At 49.4% G+C, this 18,155-nt stretch overlaps 1 protein-coding gene across 4 annotated transcripts in view; it reads left to right on the top strand.

Annotated features, from left to right (window-relative positions):
* mecr (mitochondrial trans-2-enoyl-CoA reductase) overlaps positions 1 to 16,780 on the top strand; it is a 371,444-nt gene extending 354,664 nt beyond the window's left edge. For 2 of the 4 annotated variants that reach the window (XR_011942141.1, XM_072500868.1), the window contains 2 exons: positions 11,481 to 11,680; positions 16,216 to 16,370. Coding sequence is in view for 3 of the 4 variants with exons in the window: in XM_072500868.1 (XP_072356969.1) it covers positions 11,481 to 11,671 (191 nt within the window). In the remaining variant the exon portion in view is untranslated. Of the gene's footprint in view, positions 1 to 11,480; positions 11,681 to 16,215 lie in introns of all 4 variants that reach the window. The other 2 variants (XM_072500869.1, XM_072500867.1) reach the window with 1 other exon arrangement.
* Positions 16,781 to 18,155: the final 1,375 nt, after the last annotated feature.

Genomic DNA, 18,155 nt, shown 5'->3' with positions numbered 1-18,155 from the left:
TAGTCCCTGGGCATGTGACTGCACCGGAACTATGGGTGGGAATGGATATTCCAGGAGCCCGGAACCCGTCTGGGTGGCAGCTGGTTTCTGGGACCGGTCTGCCCTCCGACCGTCCAACCCCTCTGCTGCTACTACCTCCACCTGCTGTACCAGAACGACTGTGTGGTGAGCACCAGTGAGTGTCCCAGAAGCCTCCTCACTAATTTGCCCAACTGAGGTGATAATCTCTGAGATGGTGGTGGTGTTGGAGACAGCAGTGACGGAAAGTCAATGTCCTCATCCAACCCGAAGTCCAGTGTCTCCTGGGTCGTGGTCTCCTGTGTGTTTGTCCCCTGTGTGTTTGTCCCCTTTGGCCAGCAGGCCACGTGTGTGGGTGGTACGGAGGTTGGTGCCAGGGGCACAGTGCTGGGTACTCACCGTGGCTGCCCTGAGGAGGTCGTGCAACTTTTTCCTGCACTGGTCTGCAGTCCTGACCACCTTGCTGACGGCGCTTGTCACCTCTGCCCACGCACGGCGAACGATGGCGCTGACTGACCTCCATCCCGGCCCGGGGTACAACACCAGCCTCCTCTCCTCCAAGTGTCCAGGAGACTCTCTAGTTCGCCGACCCAAAATCGCAGCGCTGCTTTCCTGGCGGCTATCTTGCCTGCGAAGCTGTGTTGGGGGGGGAGAATTATTAAGTTCAGCCGTTGTGTCAATGACGGAATCGGCGACCGGTCCCTCGGGCGTTTCACGATCCGCCTGTGCTAGCCCCTTGTGGGCCGTTGAACGGCTCCACCTGGGGGCCCGATGATGCCATCGTGAAACTCCACAGTTTTCACTACGGCGTCAACACTTATAGCCTCATTTTGGGAGAATCCAGCCCACGGTATCGTGATATGCTGATGATCTGCTGCTGCATATTTTGGAGCCAAGTACGTCCGTGGGGAGTATAATGGGGTTGCTCCAGAGATTTGGGACGTTTTCAGGGTATAAATTGAACTTGGGGAAAGGTGAGTATTTTGTGGCCTCCCCGCCGGGGAGGGGGTGGGCGGGGCTGCCATTTCACCTGCCGGCAACTCATTTTAGGTATTTTTGGGTGCAGGTGGACCGAGATTGGGCAGGACTTCTGAAGTTAAATTTTGCTAATTTTGTGGAGAGGGTGAAGGCTGATTTGCTGAGGTGGGACAATCTCCCTCTGTCGTTGGCGGTCGGATGCAGGCAGTTAAGACGGCTATTTCGCCGCGATTCCTGTTTTTGTTCCAATATCTGCCGGTCTTTTTGCCTAAGTCTTTTTTCAGGGGGTGGACCAGTTGATCTCCTTGCTTGTGCGGGGTGGAAGGTGGCCAATATTAGGAGAGTGACACTGCAGAGGGGATGGCAGGCGGGGGGATTAGGCTTGCTGTATTATTATTGGCAGTGAATGCAGAGCAGGGCTGGATCAAGGGGGGCTCTGTGGGTAAAGATAGAGGCGGGCTCTTGTAGGGGGTCAGTGTTGCGAGCGCTGGCAACGGCGCCGCTCCCGAAGGCCCCAGAGAAGGATTCGGCGAGTCCAGTGGTGGTGGCCATGTTGAAAATTTGGAGGCAGTTTAGACAGTACTTTGAGCTTGGGGCCGGGTCAGGGGGATGCCGATTAAGGGGAATCATGGGTTTGAGCCGGGAGAATGGATGCAAGGTTTCAGGGATGGGACGAGAGGGGATTAAGGAAATTAAAGATCGTTCCTAGGGGTGGCAATTCCCGAGTTTGGAGGAGTTGGGCGAGAAGTATTGACGGTGCAGGGGGCAAGTTTTAGGTATATGCAGGTGCAGGACTTTGCAAGGAAGGTTTTCCCGACCTTCCCGATAGCGCCTGCCACCTCATTGCTGGAGTGGGGGGGTTGGAGAGGGGAGTCGTCTTGGCGATTTATGGGATGATTCTGGAGCAGGGTGGGGTGTCTATGGAGGGGATTAAGGCAAATTGGGAGGGATAGCTGAATATGGTGCTTGAAGAGGGATTGTGGTGTGAGGTGCTGCGGAGGATAAATGCTTTGACTTTGTGTGCAGTGTGCGAGGTTGGGGCAGATACAGCTGAAGATAATGTTTGGGTGCACCTTACAAAGTCAAGGATGAGCCTGCTTTTCGAGGGGGTGGAGGATGTCTGTGAGCGATGTGGCAGGGGCCCTGCGAGCCATTTTCATATATTTTGATTCTGCCCGGAGCTGGAAAGGGTTTGGAGGACGGTGTTCAGTGCAATCTCGGGGGTCTTACATGTGGATGTGGAGCCTGGTCCCCTGGAAGCCATATACGGGGTGTTGGACTGGCCGGAGCTGCAGGCGGGTTCGGGACAGATGTTTTAGCCTTCACTTCGCTGATTGCTCGCAGGTGGGTCCTGGATTGGATTGGATTTGTTTATTGTCACGTGTACCGAGGTACAGTGAAAAGTATTTTTCTGCGAGCAGCTCAACAGATCATTAAGGACATGAGAAGAAAAGGGAATAAAAGAAAATACATAATAGGGCAACACAACATGTACAATGTAACTATATAAGCACTGGCATCGGATGAAGCATACAGGGTGTAGTGTTAATGAGGTCAGTCCATGAGAGGGTCATTTAGGAGTCTGGTGACAGTGGGGAAGAAGCTGTTTTTGAGTCTGTTCGTGCGTGTTCTCAGACTTCTGTATCTCCTGCCCGGTGGAAGAAGTTGGAAGAGTGAGTAAGCTGGGTGGGAGGGATCTTTGATTATGCTGCCCGCTTTCCCCAGGCAGCGGGAGGTGTAGATGGAGTCAATGGATGGGAGGCAGGTTTGTGTAATGGACTGGGCGGTGTTCACGACTCTCTGAAGTTTCTTGTGGTCCTGGGCCAAGCAGTTGCCATACCAGGCTGTGATGCAGCCCCAAAGGATGCTTTCTATGGTGCATCTGTAAAAGTTGGTAAGGGTTAATGTGGACATGCCAAATTTCCTTAGTTTCCTGAGGAAGTATAGGCGCTGTTGTGCTTTCTTGGTGGTAGCGTCGACGTGGGTGGACCAAGACAGATTTTTGGAGATGTGCATCCCTAGGAATTTAAAACTGCTAACCATCTCCACCTCAGCCCCGTTGATGCTGACAGGGGTGTGTACAGTACTTTGCTTCCTGAAGTCAATTACCAGCTCTTTAGTTCTGCTGGCATTGAGGGAGAGATTGTTGTCGCTACACCACTCCACCAGGTTCCCTCCTGTATTCGGACTTGTTATTCGAGATCCGGCCCACTATGGTCGTATCGTCAGCAAACTTGTAGATGGAGTTGGAACCAAGTTTTGCCACCGAGTCATGTGTGTACAGGGAGTAGAGTAGGGGGCTAAGTATGCAGCCTTGCGGGGCGCCGGTGTTGAGGACTATTGTGGAGGAGGTGTTGTTGTTCATTCTTACTGATTGTGGTCTGTTGGTCAGAAAATCGAGGATCCAGTTGCAGAGTGGGGAGCCAAGTCCTAGGTTTTGGAGCTTTGATATGAGCTTGGCTGGGATTATGGTGTTGAAGGCGGAGCTGTAGTCAATAAATAGGAGTCTAATGTAGGAGTCCTTGTTTTCTAGATGCGCTAGGGATGAGTGTAGGGCCAGGGAAATGGTGCCTGATGTGGACCGGTTGCAGCGGTATGCAAATTGCAGTGGATCAAGGTGTTCTGGGAGTATGGAGGTGATGCACTTCAGGTCATCCTCTCGAAGCACTTCATTACGACTGAAGTCAGGGCCACTGGTCGGTAGTCATTGAGGCATGTTCCTGGTTCTTCTTTGGTACCGGTATGATGGTGGTCTTCTTGAAGCAGGTGGGGACCTCGGAGTGGAGTAGGGACAGGTTAAAGATGTCCGCGAATACCTCTGCTAGCTGGTCCGCGCAGTCTCTGAGTGCACGACCAGGGATCCCGTCCGGGCCCGTCGCCTTCCGAGGGTTCACTTTCAGGAAGGCCAATCTGACTTTGGAAGCTGTGATGGTGGATATGGGTGAATTATGGGCTGCTGGGGCACTCGACAGCGGATTGTTGGTTACCTGCTCGAACCGAGCATAGAATGCATTGAGTTCATCGGGGAGGGGTGCGCTGCTGCCAGAGATACTGTTCGGCTTCGCTTTGTAGCCCGTTATGTTGTTTAGTCCCTGCCACAACCGCCGAGAGTCTGCTTGTCATTCTAGCTTGGTTTGATATTCTCTCTTGGCATCTCGGATGGCTTTGCGGAGGTCGTACCTGGATTTCTTGTATAGGTCAGGGTCGTCTGCCTTGAGCGCCTCAGATCTGTCCTTCAGTAGGGAGTCAATCTCACGATTGAGCCATGGTTTCTGATTGGGGAATGCACGTACTGCTTTCTTTGGCATGCAGTCGTCCACACATTTGCTGATGAAGTCTGTGACAGTGGTGGCATAGTCATTTAAGTTGGGATCCTGTTGGGATGGAGATCAGTTTCTCCACTGTGTCTCGGCATGGCGGGGGGGATCTGCTGGAGTTTTTGACCCTAGAAAAGGTGAAGTTTGCATTGAGCGTGGCAACTGAGGGGTTCCTCCAATTGTTGGGGTTTGTTCATCATGCACTTTCGGAAGTTGGTTACCATTGACTGCTGAGGGGAGAGGGGGAGCTGGGGGAAGATTTCTGTTTGGGGTTGTTTTGTCGCGTAAAATTGTTGAAAATTTGTCAAATAGAAATACTTTTTTTTTAAAAAGAAACAAAATTAGTTTTAAAGCCAGGCACAGTGGCGCATGGTTAGCACTGCTGCCTCATGGCACCGATGATCCAGTTCGATCCCGGCCCAAGGTCACTGTCCGTCTGGAGTTTTCACATTCTCCCCGTGTCTGGGAGGGTCCTCACCCCCCACAACCCAAAGATATGCCAAGTAGGTGGATTAGCCATGCCAAATAATTGTCCCTTAACTGGAAATTTATTTTTAAAATTATTTTTGAAACCAGTTGCAAAGCTGATTAACATACAATTTTTAATCCAGAAATTAACTATTTAACTCCTTTTTAAAAATTTCAACACACACAAACACAAAACAAGAAACAAGATAAATAAGGGGCTGGATTCTTCGCTTCCAGACGCCGAAATTGCTTTCAGCGACGGGGCGGAGAATCCGTTTTGCCTGTTTTTGTATTCTCTGCCCCCTGAAAAGCGGCGTATCCGAGGAGTATGCCGCGCCGATTATCCACGGCCTCAGGCCATTGCCTGAGGCCTGCTCCGAGATGCTCCGTCCCCAACCGGCCAAGTTCCCAACAGCGTGGGTTACATGTGCTCACACCGTCCGAAAGCACGCGTGGCGGCTGCGGACTCGGTCCGGGGCCGTCACTGTCGGGGAGGGCCAATTCACGGGCATGGGTGCTTCATTCGGGGCTGGGGGCACTTGTGGGCGGGCGGTCCGGCAGGCGTGAGCGGCCGAAGGGGGACACTACTTTTTCAGTCCTGGCCCGTGGGCTGAGTCCGCCATGGAGCACAGCGCGGCCGCTGCAGGCTGCCACCGTGCGCATGTGCGGCCTCGGAACCGGAAGTGCTCAGGGCCGTACTGGCAGCTAGAGCTGCGAGCTCTACGTTGCCTCCCTGCTAGCCCCCAGCAAAACGGGGAATCAGTGGCCTGTTTTTCTGGTGTAAAAGACCACTATTTTCACGCCGGCATGGGGACTTAGTCTCCAAAACGGAGAATCCAGACCAAGGTCTGCAGAGCTTGTTGTAAGGGCGTGCCATAAAAAGGATAAAGTTCAAAAGGATCTTGTTGCTGTCGATCGAACAGTGCAGGCCCCAGTAGTTATCGGGAAGACCTTTCAGATGGATCTTCAGCAAAATACTGGGCGTGATTCTCCCCAAAGATTTCTCAGTTAATTTGTGGCGGGTTTTTCAGGGTGTTTCGCGTCCACTTTGCAGGCGAGTTCCCCACCGCTATTCAGTGACACTTTTTGGGCCCTGGAGAGTTCCTCACCAGTTTAGTTCACACTTAGAATTTTTTTTAGCACTGGGGAGCTGAACTCAAAGATCAGGCCGCCATTTTTAAAGGGTGCCCCGATCTCTCAGTGAGCGTGTGGACCTCCCACCCATGGGGAATGTCACGCCCCATACACATAGACACTACTCCACACACCCCCAGGTGAGGGCACCCCGCTATGGGGTCCCTGCACGTCCCCCCTCTTCAGGCCCCCTCAAACCCCCTTACAGCACCCCTTCCATTCCAGGACCCACACCCATCACCCACCCAACCTCCCAGAGGCCCCAACTTAGCTGCTGACCACTCCCCCAACCTTCAACTCCACCCTTGTTTTATGGACATGGTCCTTCTCGCTCCCTGGCCCTTGGCAGTGCCATCTGGGCACCTTGGCAGTGCCAGGGTAGCAGTGTCCAGGTGCTAGCTGGGCAGTGCTAAGTTGCCCACATTCCAGGGGGAGGGTCAGGGAGCCACCCTGCACTTACCCTTACCACCCTGGGGTCTCCAGTGGCCAAAGAGACACCCCCGGTGCCGTTCCACCTGGTCCATGTTTGTGTGGATCAGCACTGATTGGCACCCGGCTGCAGCCTCCCAGGAGAGGCCGAACAATCAAGGGAGGCCGATTGATCCCGTGCAGGTAGGTCGTAAGTAAGTTTACGACGTACTTCCGCGAGCGTCATTCGGCCACGCCCATTTGGGGCGGGGTTCTGACTCCGACATTTCGTGGGATTTCGGAGTATCCTGGGAGGCGCGAAGCCTGTCGGGAAGCTCGCTTAAAGCCTCTCCCGGCATTCTCAGGCCGCGTTGCGCTCAAGCGAGAGCACAGTGCGGCCAGAGAATCGCCCTCACTGTCTTTGTTACCTTTTGGTTGATCGCAGTTTCCCCAGCTTTTATAATACAGACAGTTTTCTTTTTATTCATGGGATGTGGGCATCACTGATTAGACCAGCATTTATCACCCATCCCTAATTGCCCATGAGATAGTGGTGGTGAGTTACCTTCATGAACTGTTGTTGTCCATGTGGTGTGAGTACACCTACAACACTATTAAGGAGGTGATTTCATGATTTTGACATTGCAACAGTGAAGGATCAACAACATATTTCCAAATAAGAATGGCGAATGACTTTGCAGGCTTGCATTTCATGCTGCCCACCGAGTTATTGCCTGGACCCACGGAGTCAGCCTCACTCTGATATGAGTCGTAAAAATATCGTTAGAACCATAAGGCTTTGCTTTGTGTTTCTTTCATTATCATTCTTGTTGCACAAAATACCACCCCACTGCGGATCTGGGCGCGTCAATTTAAAAGTGGGAAAGACCAAAATTGAGATTCGTCCAGTTTGCCTCTAACTGGCCCGTTCCCAATGGTGAGTTCCGGATCTTGCCCAAATATGGTAAACATATCATTGACCCCAATTTGCATTAGTTTCCATCTCAATAGTGAGATTGGAGTCGAATGTAATGGCCTCCCGGGAATTAATCAGCTCCCGAGCAAGAAATCACACGAGTGTTGTTTATTACTCCTTTCTAAAAACATGAAGCTAGCGCAATAGCTGCTGAGTGGAACTAAGGAGGTAAGTAGTCATTTCCATTTTCGGGCATGTTGCTCAAGGGCACTGAGGGGGGAGGGTTCAGAGGAGTTGGGTGTGGTGGGGGGTGTGAAGCGTTCAAGGTTGTGGGTGGGACGGGGGGTGGGGGCATTGAGGGTTTTTCCGTCTGTGAGGCCATCAAACCATCTTTCAATATTGTGGACAGCCGTAACAGAGTCAACGATAGCTGCTGCCTGTCTGCCCTACCAAACACTTCCAGGTCAGAGCCCTGTTCTTGGTTATATGCTGATGTTCACTTTAACTCCCTTTGACTGTGAGCAGCTTCAGAGCTGAAGGCTATTACTAATAAGAAATTGGCCTTGTTAGTTGTGAGAGCACTTCACAACTGCAGGTTGTGTTTGCTGCTTGCTCCTGCTGATGGCTGGTAACTGCGGATGCCTGGAGGCTGCTGTTGCTATTTCCTTCCTTTTCTATAGCCGGAAGGAAGGACATTTTTTTCTAAGCTATCTGGATCCTGGAACACTGATCTCAGGGGAACGTATGAGTCCAGAAGGCAATCCGGTTTGAAGCAAGAAGGTGCTGCAGGTCCTGGTGTGTGACATTGTTCCAAATGGGCCACATGCTAACGCTGTTGAAGAAGTGTTTTTGCAGATTGCTGATGCTTTTGTTGCTGGTGTGGTGGGTGCTCCATGAAACTGGCACATCACCGTGGGTTAAAAATGCAAGAAGATGTTCAACTGCATCTTGAGTGCCAGCAGAATATGTGGATGCCAGGATTTGGTTCCAGTGAGATTGGGCCATGTGGGAGGGCCTGCAAAGCGGCGGCTCCCAGACGGAGAATGGCACTGATATGTGGAGCAAGTCACACATTGATGGACATTCCATTTCTACGGCTAAGTTCTGGGCATGATAACACATTCTCAGGCTTATCCTGCATCGGAATCAGTGGACTGGTCCATATTCAAGAACTCGGCAGCCAACCAAGACAAGTATGCCACCACCCTCACAGACGTCATCAGTAAGTGTGTCGAGGACTGCGTGCCAAATAAGGTAGTACATGCATTCCCCAACCGGAAACCATGCTTTAACCGGGAGATCCACTCCCTAATGAAGTCCAGGTCTGAGGCGTTCAAGAAGGTTGACACTGACTTATGCAAGAAATCCAAGTACGACCTCCACAAAGCCATCAGGGCCGCCAAGAGACAATACCAGACTAAAATAGTGTCCCAGACTAATGACACTCGTCAGTTGTGGCAAGGCTTAAACAACATAACGGGATACAAAGAAATGCCAAGTAGAATCTCCGGCAACAGCGCACCCCACCTCGATGAACTCAATGCGTTCGATGCTTGTTTTGAGCATGAATCCAACAAACTGATGTCACCTGCCCCAATAGCCTCGGACACACCCATTCTTACCATCACAGCCTCAGAAGTTAGATCGGCCTTCTCGAAAGTGAACCCGCGGAAAGCAACAGGTCCTGACGGAATCCCTGGTCGTGCACTCAGATCCTGCGCGGACCAAATGGCGGGTGTGTTCGCAGACATCTTTAACCTCTTCCTACTCAGTTCCGAGGTTCCCACCTGCTTCAAAAGACCATTACCATACCGGTGCCAAAGAAGAAACAGACAACGTGCCTCAACGACTACCAACCTGCGGCCCTGGCATCCATTATTATGAAGTGTTTCAAGAGGTTAGTCATGAAACACATCTCAACCCCAACCTTCCGGATTGGCTTGAAACACTGCAATTCACCTACCGTCACAACAGACGCTATCTCCCTGACCCTACACTCAGCCCTAGAGCATCTCAACAACAAGGACACCTATGTCAGACTCCTGTTCATTGACCGCAGCTCTGCCTTCAGCAGTATCATCCAGCCAAGCTAATATCCAAACTGAAAAATCTATGACTCGGCTCTTTCATCTGCAACTGAGTCCTCGACTTTCTGACCCACAGGCCGCAATCAGTAAGGATAAACAACAACACCTCCTCCACGATAGTCCTCAATACCGGAGCCCCGCAAAGCTGCGTGCTTACTCCCCTACTGTACTCCCTACACACACATGACTGTACAGCAAAATTCGGCTCCAACTCCAACCACAAGTTTGCTGATGACACGAATGGTGTCCGATCTCAAACAGCCACGAGTCAGAGTACGGAAGGGAGATAGAGAACTTAGTGGCATGGTGCAATGACAACAATCTATCCCTCAATGTCAGCAAAACTAAGGAGCTTTTCATTGACTTCAGGAAGCAAAGTGTCATCCATGCCTCTGTCTGCATCAATGGTGCCGAGGTGGAGATGGTTGACCGCTTCAGATTCCTAGGTGTGAACATCATCAACAATCTGCCCTGGTCCACCCTGTCGTCGCTACAACCAAGAAAACACAACAGCACCTATATATCCTTAGGAAATAAAGGAAATTCGGCATGGCCACAACAACTCTTACCAATCTCTTTCGATGTATCAGAGAAAGAATCCGAGCTGGCTGGATCACAGCTTGGTCTGGCAACTCCTCGGCCCAAGACTGAAAGAAGCTACAGTGTTGTGAAAACAGCTCAGTCCATCATGCGAGCCCGCCTCCTACCCACTGACTCTGTCTATACCTCTCACTGCTTCCGAAAGCAGGCAGCATTATTAAAGACTCTTCCCACCCAGGCAATTCTCTCTTCCAACCTCTTCTATCAGGCAGAAGATGCATCAATAGATTCAAAAACAGCTTCTTCCCTGCTGTTACCAGACTCCTGAATGACCCTCTTAGAACTGATCTTATAGACTAAACTGACCTTTCTACGCATAAGATCATAAGACATAGGAGCAGAATTTGGCCACTCGGCCCATCGAGTCTGCTCCGCCATTCAATCATGGCTGATATTTTCTCATCCTCATTCTCTTGCCTTCTCCCCATAACCCTTGATCCCCTTATTAATCAAGAACCTATCTATCTCTGTCTTAAAGACACTCCGTGATTTGGCCTCCACAGCCTTCTGCGGCAAAGAGTTCCACAGATTCACCACCCTCTGGCTGAAGAAATTCCTCTTCATCTCTGTTTTGGTCTGAGATGGTGTCCTCTGGTTCTAATTTTTCCGACAATTGGAAACATCCTCTCCACGTCCACTCTATCCAGGCCTTGCTGCATCCTGTAAGTTTCAATAAGATCCCCCCTTATCCTTCTAAACAGACCCAGTGTCCTCAACCGTTCCTCCTACGACAAGTTCTTCATTCCAGACATCATTCTTGTGAACCTCCTCTGGACCTTTTCCAAGGCCAGCACATCCCTCCTTAGATATGGGGCCCAAAATCGCTCACAATACTCCAAATGGGGTCAGACCAGAGCCTTATACAGCCTCAGAAGTACATCCCTTGTCTTGTTTTCTAGCCCTCTTGACATGAATGCTAACATTGCATTTGCCTTCTTAACTACCGACTGAACCTGTACGTTAACCTTAAAAGAATCGTGAACAAGGACTTCCAAGTCCCTTTGCGCTTCTGATGTCCTCAGCATCTCCCCATTTAGAAAATAGTCTATGCCTAAATTCCTCCTTACAAAGAGCATAACCTCACACTTTTGCTCATTGTATTTCATATGCCACTTCATTGCGCATTCTCCTAGCTTGTCCAAATCCTTCTGCGGCCCCCTTGCTTTCTCAATACTACGTGTCCCCCTATTTGAAGCCTATACAGTTTTCAGACCTCGAGAAGCGTCAGCACCATGGAGGCAGCAGCCAACAATCAAACATTTGAGCTGGGCTTCAGCACTGGGTATATCCCCGCAAACAAAGGGTGAGTCTGTGGGTCAGGGGAAGCCAGTAAGTATGGTCTCCCGAATATTCCCGGCAAGGGTCTGGGTGTAGGGGCTCCTGCTGTGCCTTTGGGTGAATGCAGAGTGAGGTTTTCCAGCACAACTGGTTTGGTGGATGGCACTCTGATATAAGACGGGACGCGTAACGGTGGTGGAGGCTTGGGGGATTTGTGGGTCCCGGGTGGAAGCCTTAACTGATTGTCGGTATCTCTCCTTCTCCAATTCCTTACAGAGACCAAAATGGCCGGTGGTGTCGGTCCCGCAGAGGGTGCCCTTGTGGTGCTGGTGGTAGCCCAGACGCCAGAGAAGGCAGCAGCGGCGACGCATCCTGGAGGCAGCACACAATTTGCAGGGGCCACCGCACACCCTGAACACCCAGCCACCCATCAGTCCGAGCGGGAACCAAGAGGGGGACGCCGGTGACGGCCCAAGGTATACAGACATAGTTGATGTTTCGAGAAGATGACGAACAGCATGTGTCGCAGGAGTCTCGGTCTCAACAAAGAGACAGGGCCACATCTGTGCCACGTTCCCGCCGGCTTCGCACCCCATGGAAGAGAAGGACACCCGCTCCCAGTGGCTGTGAAGGTCACCTCAGCCCTCAACATTTATGTCATTGGCATCAGTGAGTGCCCTTCATTAACAGGAAGGGGTTTCACTCCCTGTATGTTCAACTCGTGTGCAACCACCATCTCCGGATCATGTACGTGTGTGCATGTTACTCAGGTAGTGTACATGACATACATGAATAGGATGGGAATAGAGGGATACGGACCCAGGAAGTGTAGAAGATTGTAGTTTAGTCGGGCAGCATGGTCGGCACGGGCTTGGAGGGCCGAAGGGCCTGTTCCTGTGCTGTACATTTCTTTGTTCTTTGTTCTTGACAGCTACATCCTGGGACATATACGGAGATTCCCGGTGTCTTTGAGGACCACCCCAGGATGACGAGTTGGGTCTTGGGGGTTAGGGGGTACCTGCTAATTCTTGACTGATGATGCCAGTGTGGAGGCTGGAGATCGAGGCGGAGACCCGATATGACAAGGCCCATGTTGCCACCGTGCTGTCATTGAGCAGTCTATCTGACTGCTCAAAATGCGGTTCCATACCTGGACTGCTCTGGTGATACACTGCAGTGCACAGCCCCCCCAAGAGGGTCTCCCACTTTGTGGTGGTCTGCTGTGTCCTCCAGAATGTCACCCAGCTGATGGTCCAGGTTGTTGAGGACCAGGAGGGGGGACATGGAGTCTCATCTGAGGAGGAAGAGGCGAACCAGGACGGGATGGAGGACGAACCTGGGGAGGAGCCGGAAGGTGGAGTTCAGGTGGTGGCAAGGGTCCGGCATGCCCAGCGAATCAGGGATGCCTTCATCCTCACCAGATTCTCATAGGACGAGGCTTCGTCCGTAAGCTCAACCCCTCCCTCCCCCCCCCCCCCCTCCCATTCCCCTCCGTGTCCACCATTATTCTTCGCCCCCCCATTCCCCCCTTTTCACCCCCATCTCTCCCCCCAGGGTGATGGGCCTGTGTCGGCACTGTTGCCTCCCCCCCCCTCCCCCACCACCAACCCATGCCCAATCAGTGATCCTCAATCTTGATCTTACGTGGTCTACTGCTATGCCTAGGTGTGTCCCCAAGCTGCACATCAGAGATGGAGGCATCCTGCTGCTTTCCGCGCCCTGTGGCCTTTGATACCCTTGGCGGACATCCTCTGGAGGGCCTGGAGCCAGAGGGCATGTAGGAGCGTTTCCAATGCCTGAATATTGAGCCAGCCTTTACGTGGGTTCCTCCCTCATTGTTATGGCTTAGCTTAATAAACAGAGCGTACTCACATCAACCAGGATAAGACGGCTTTATTATCCCAAGCTTGGTTTTGTGTACACAAGAGAGAGATCTGGATGCTTGCTAAGATCTATCTGCTAAACACTGTTAAAAATACATCAATTATACGATTTTCCCAAAAATCAATAGCCCACCCCAGTTGGACTTGGTCCAATCCTTGAAGCTGTAATTTTCAAACTATCCCGTAAAATTGTGATCAACTCATGATTTACCTCCATCCTGTCACCTGTTGTTTACCAAGATCCTGTGTCCTTTTAATGTTGTTTTTCGGACATTCCCATCCTGATGTTGTAGTCCATTCCTGTCCACTCATTGTCCTTCCAGGGGCAGGATACCAGAACTGACTTACTCTTTACTTCATGGATTATTTCAGCTAGGATATTGGGGCCACTGGTAAAACTTGTTTACTAAATCCACTCTGTAATCTGCTGATCGCACAATCTTGTGTGTCTTAAAAACATTGGTAAGTTAGCTCGCCTAAATCCCATCGTGCATTGTGGCCACTGCTTGTAGCGAGAGTTTACATGATTATCACTGCTATGTCCTAAAATACAGGTTTAATAGCTCGGATGAGTTGGTTCTTCGAGGAGGTGGAGGACAGATGTAGGCGGTGTGGGGGTAGCCCGACTAACCATGTTCATATGTTTTGGGCATGTCCGAAACTGAGGGAATTCTGGCAGGGATTTGCAGATGTTATGTCGGAAGTCCTGGAAGGTAGGGTAACTCCGAGTCCAGAATTAGCAATATTTGGGGTATCGGAAGATCCGGGGCAAAGTGGGGGAGGGAGGCCGAGATCCTGGCCTTCTCCTCCCTGGTGGCCTGGAGACGGGTCTTGCTGAGATGGAGGGACTCGGAGCCCCCAAAGTCAGCAGTGTGGGTCAGCGATATGGTAGGGCTTCTCAGTCTGGAGAAAATCAAGTTTTCTCTGATAGGATCAATACAGGGATTCGCCCGGAGTTGGCGGCCGTTCATCGATTTCTTTAACAAAAACTGAATGTCAGCAGTAAGGGGGTAAGGGAAAATGTGGGGGGTATGAAAATAGGAGGCATGGTAATATTAAATAAGGACAGGGAATTTAGTATACGGGTAATTGGGGATAGGGCAGGAGAAGTGTGGTATGTGGTTTATTGTTTGTTATTTTAGGGGGTATTTTGTGCGTCGACCCACGCAGTTTTAGAAACGTCAATATGTTAAATTGTGAAAATTACAAATGCTTCAATAAAATATTTTCCAAAGAAAAATACAGGTTTAATGGTTAATAATGATTACTGGGTATACTTTCTATGATTAATCTCAATCCTTAATGAAGTAACTTGTGTAAAACTATTCTAGTGTCATCCCAGCTATTCAGTTTTAAGAGATCTCATCTCTGGACACCCCCTTCATGGCCCGGCCAACTTACCGGTGACACAGGCAGGCATCGCAGTGCAATCCTGTTCTGTCAGCTGCCCTTGAGATGTGCCGCTGTCAAAAGAAGGGAATTTGGAATAACCAGAGACCGCCGTCGTCTCCTTGGTGGCAGGCACCAGGTTAGCCTCCAGCACTTCCTCCTCCCTGCGTTGCCCTTCGGGCTCCTGGGGGACTCCATGGAACAGGGGGGCAGCTGGAGTGACCTCCAGAGGCTTCTGTGTCATCTGGCTCTGCCAGCCCTAGCGCCTCTCTGTTGTCTGCACCATGGTGTCGACGCCCTCAGCAATGGTCCTCATGGGCCATGCTCTGCTGTGCCCCGGCAATGTCCACCTGCAGTGGTTAGGACTGCTGCCTCACGGCGCCGAGGACCCGAGTTCGATCCCGGTCCCGGGTCACTGTGTGGAGTTTGTACATTCTCCCCGTGTTTGCGTGGGTCTCGCCCCCACAACCCAAAGATGTGCAGGGTAGGTGAATTGGCTCTTGAATAGAAACATTTAAAATATATGTATATATTTTAAAAGTCTCTGCACTTATGTTAAACATCCTTTATATCATTGCATTTGATGGAGTTTGGAATCTAACGTTTGGATTGAAGATAGCCAACAGCAGTCTGCATAAACTTGCATAGACTTGTCCAAAATGCTTCAGTCTTGATTTTAAAAAACTACTGATTTTATTTTGAGTTTACTTAGTAAGTTTGTGATGAGGAGTAGAGAGTAACATGCAATAAAAGTTTATAGTAAGAAGAGTGTACATGGTATACAATAAAGATCCATGGTATGTTCCTACTTCCATGTTGTTGAGTGCAAGAATTGAAATACTGATTTATTGAGTGTTTTGTATTTTAATTCAAACCAGTGCATTTTATGCTTCTGTGATTCTATGATCATCATTGTAAATAAACAAAATCCTGGAAACACTCGAATTCAGGCAACATCTGTGAAGAGAGGTAGTTAACATTTAATTACCAACCATCAGAATTATTCTTTTGTAACTATTTAAATTGTTACAGTAGTTTGTAGTTTCAGTCAGCCAGAATGTATCTGTACATTCTGCACTTTCATGTTATCATGACTGTCCCACCAGAGTTAGGGATCATATCATCATCATGCACCAACATCAAAGACCATTTCTCATTTCCACCCCATCACTCCTCTGACAAGAGTCCTGTCCAAGCTCCACTGCCAGTATTTCAGTGTGTCCCATTGGTATATCAATGTCTCACTCTGTTAAAGCTGTGTGGTGAGCCACGTATGGCTGTTGTATATATTATTGTATTTACTCACTGTTACTGTTGTGTTGATGTTGTTGGCTCCGCCCCTCTGAGAAGGTATATAACCCATCGATCCGGGACAGCCTCTCAGTGCGGGAGAAGCTACTGGGGGGCACATTCTAGCTGATTAAAACCACAGTTTTTGTTAACTACCGTTTCGACTGGATTGATTGGTATCAAGCTGTTAAGCTATTGCCTGTTATACTCACAAGCTGAGGCCCGGTTCCTTAGGAAATGCAGAGAATCTGGACAGAGTGGTGGCCTGCCATGGCAGGCTTCTGTCCCTTCTGCTTAGCACCTGGCAACCGAGTGTTCCCAATGGGAAAACAAAATTGGCCTTCCAATCTTTTACTCTCTTTTTTATCCTCGACTTCTTGGTGTAATGCAACAGTATAGAAAACTACTGTCTTCATATCTGATTTAAAGTCTTGTTTTTGTTTTGCCAGACCTGTTGCAGGAAATGATCACCCAGCTGTGCGACCTCATTCAAGCAGGGATGCTGAGGGCACCAGTTTGCAACGAGGTTAATTTCCAGGATTATCAAACTGCTCTCAGAGCTGCTACAACTCCGTTTACATCCAGCAAGCAGATTTTAATCATGTGATCTTTTTCAAAACTGTAATTAATCTACTAAAAAATTACAAATCATGATATTTTCTTAAGACAGACAGCATTTTCTCCAGCAACTCTATCCAATCCAGCCTGTGAAAACATTGAGGTCTGCCCACCGTATCTTGGTTTTAATAAAGTTATCTCTCAAAGTGTGGTTGTTTAAAATTGACTGGGCCAGTGCGATGTATATGTTAAAACATGTAAATTATGCAATTATACTCCGAATTATCACTTTAGACAGCAGCTCAGTGACAAAGGTTTGCTATAATTGGGGGAAATCGGTTCAGTACTGCAAGGATGTGAGGAAGATGCACAATACACACCACTATGAATAAAATAACCTTGGATTTGAAAATACATCTGCAAGTTGAAACAAAAATAAAAATGATATGGCTTTCAGTGTGGAATGTGTTTTAATTCAGTTATAGAATAGAAAATTACAGTACAGAATTTGGCTTTTTAGTTCAGCTCTTTCAAAGGACGATCCTTTTCTTTCATGACATCTTTGTCATCAAATCTCCCCCGCCCTCTAATTTATCCCTTTTCATCTACCTGCGCCCCCCTCCCCTGCTTTTGCAATCACATAAAATCCATCACATTTCTGCCCCTCTTCAGTTCCAAAGAAAAGTCATTGAATTCAAAACGTTAATTCAGGTTTGCTGCCACTGCTGCTGGCAGACCTGCTGAGTTATTCCCGCACTTTGCTTATTTCAGATCTCCAGAATCTGCTAAATGTTGCTTATTTCAGATCTCCAGAATCTGCTAAATGTTGTTACTTATAACAGAACCACTTTCCTATTCTTTTTCAGAACCACTCCAATTTTTTTCTATTCTTTTTCCATATACCTGCAATTAATCTCCTTCACTGAGACTAATCTCAAGGGCAGGATAATTGTGGTAACTTTATTCCCTTTCAAAGGCTACTATTGAATTTGTATCCACCATTCTCTTAGCCAGTGCTTGATTATGTCTTTGATCCTTCAAGAGAATTTCTCTCTACGACCATAATAATTTCCTTAATTAAAACTACTATTTCTTTTGGTCTGCGAGGGGAGCGGCCGTGTTCAGAAGAAGCTCCTGCCAGTCCACGATATTGCGTTCTTTTTCGGGGGTTCGCAGCAAATTTTTTGGGAAGGAATAAACCTCTCCGGGGTTGGCCCTGCCTCCCTCGCCCTGTGATAGCATCAAAGCTCCATTTCAAGGAGCGGGAGGGGAGAGACTGGTCCCGGTGGATTCGGCGGGGCGGCTGCACGTGGAGGAGCGGGGATCACGACTTATTCCCCAAGGAGCATCCTGAAAGCCGAAGGGCTCAAAGAGCACGGAGAGGAAAAGAGAAAGATTTTTTCTGTTTTTTCTCTGTCCTGAAAACTTGAAGGTAGCAGCGGGGACGGAGCCAAACGGAGGCCAAGGCTGCAGGCCCGAAGCCAGGGCATGATATAGGAGAGATTTCCCACATCGGATGGCCCCCGAATGTGGTAAGAAGACTGAAGCCTGTTCCCAGGGACATTCTGGAGGTAAAATGTGGTAAACCACTGCTACTGTATTATATATATTGTGGTAAACCACTATTACTGTATTGTATATATTGTTTTGTCTCTGCAGGCTCCGCCTGTGGCTCCTCCCCTCAGGCTCTGTATAAAGGTGGCCGACCTCTGGCCCTGCCCCAGTTTGGGATCAGTTACCAGCAGGTTCTTGATTAGCTTATTAAAGCCACAGTTTTGTTCCACAACTCATCTTTGTTGTAATTGATGGCACATCAATTTAATAAGCTAAA

This window comes from Scyliorhinus torazame, chromosome 1, assembly GCF_047496885.1.
Source record: "Scyliorhinus torazame isolate Kashiwa2021f chromosome 1, sScyTor2.1, whole genome shotgun sequence".
Classification (NCBI taxonomy): Eukaryota; Metazoa; Chordata; class Chondrichthyes; order Carcharhiniformes; family Scyliorhinidae; genus Scyliorhinus; species Scyliorhinus torazame.
The sequence above is the reverse complement of the archived record's forward strand: the minus strand, read 5'-3'. Positions and strand labels throughout refer to the sequence as shown.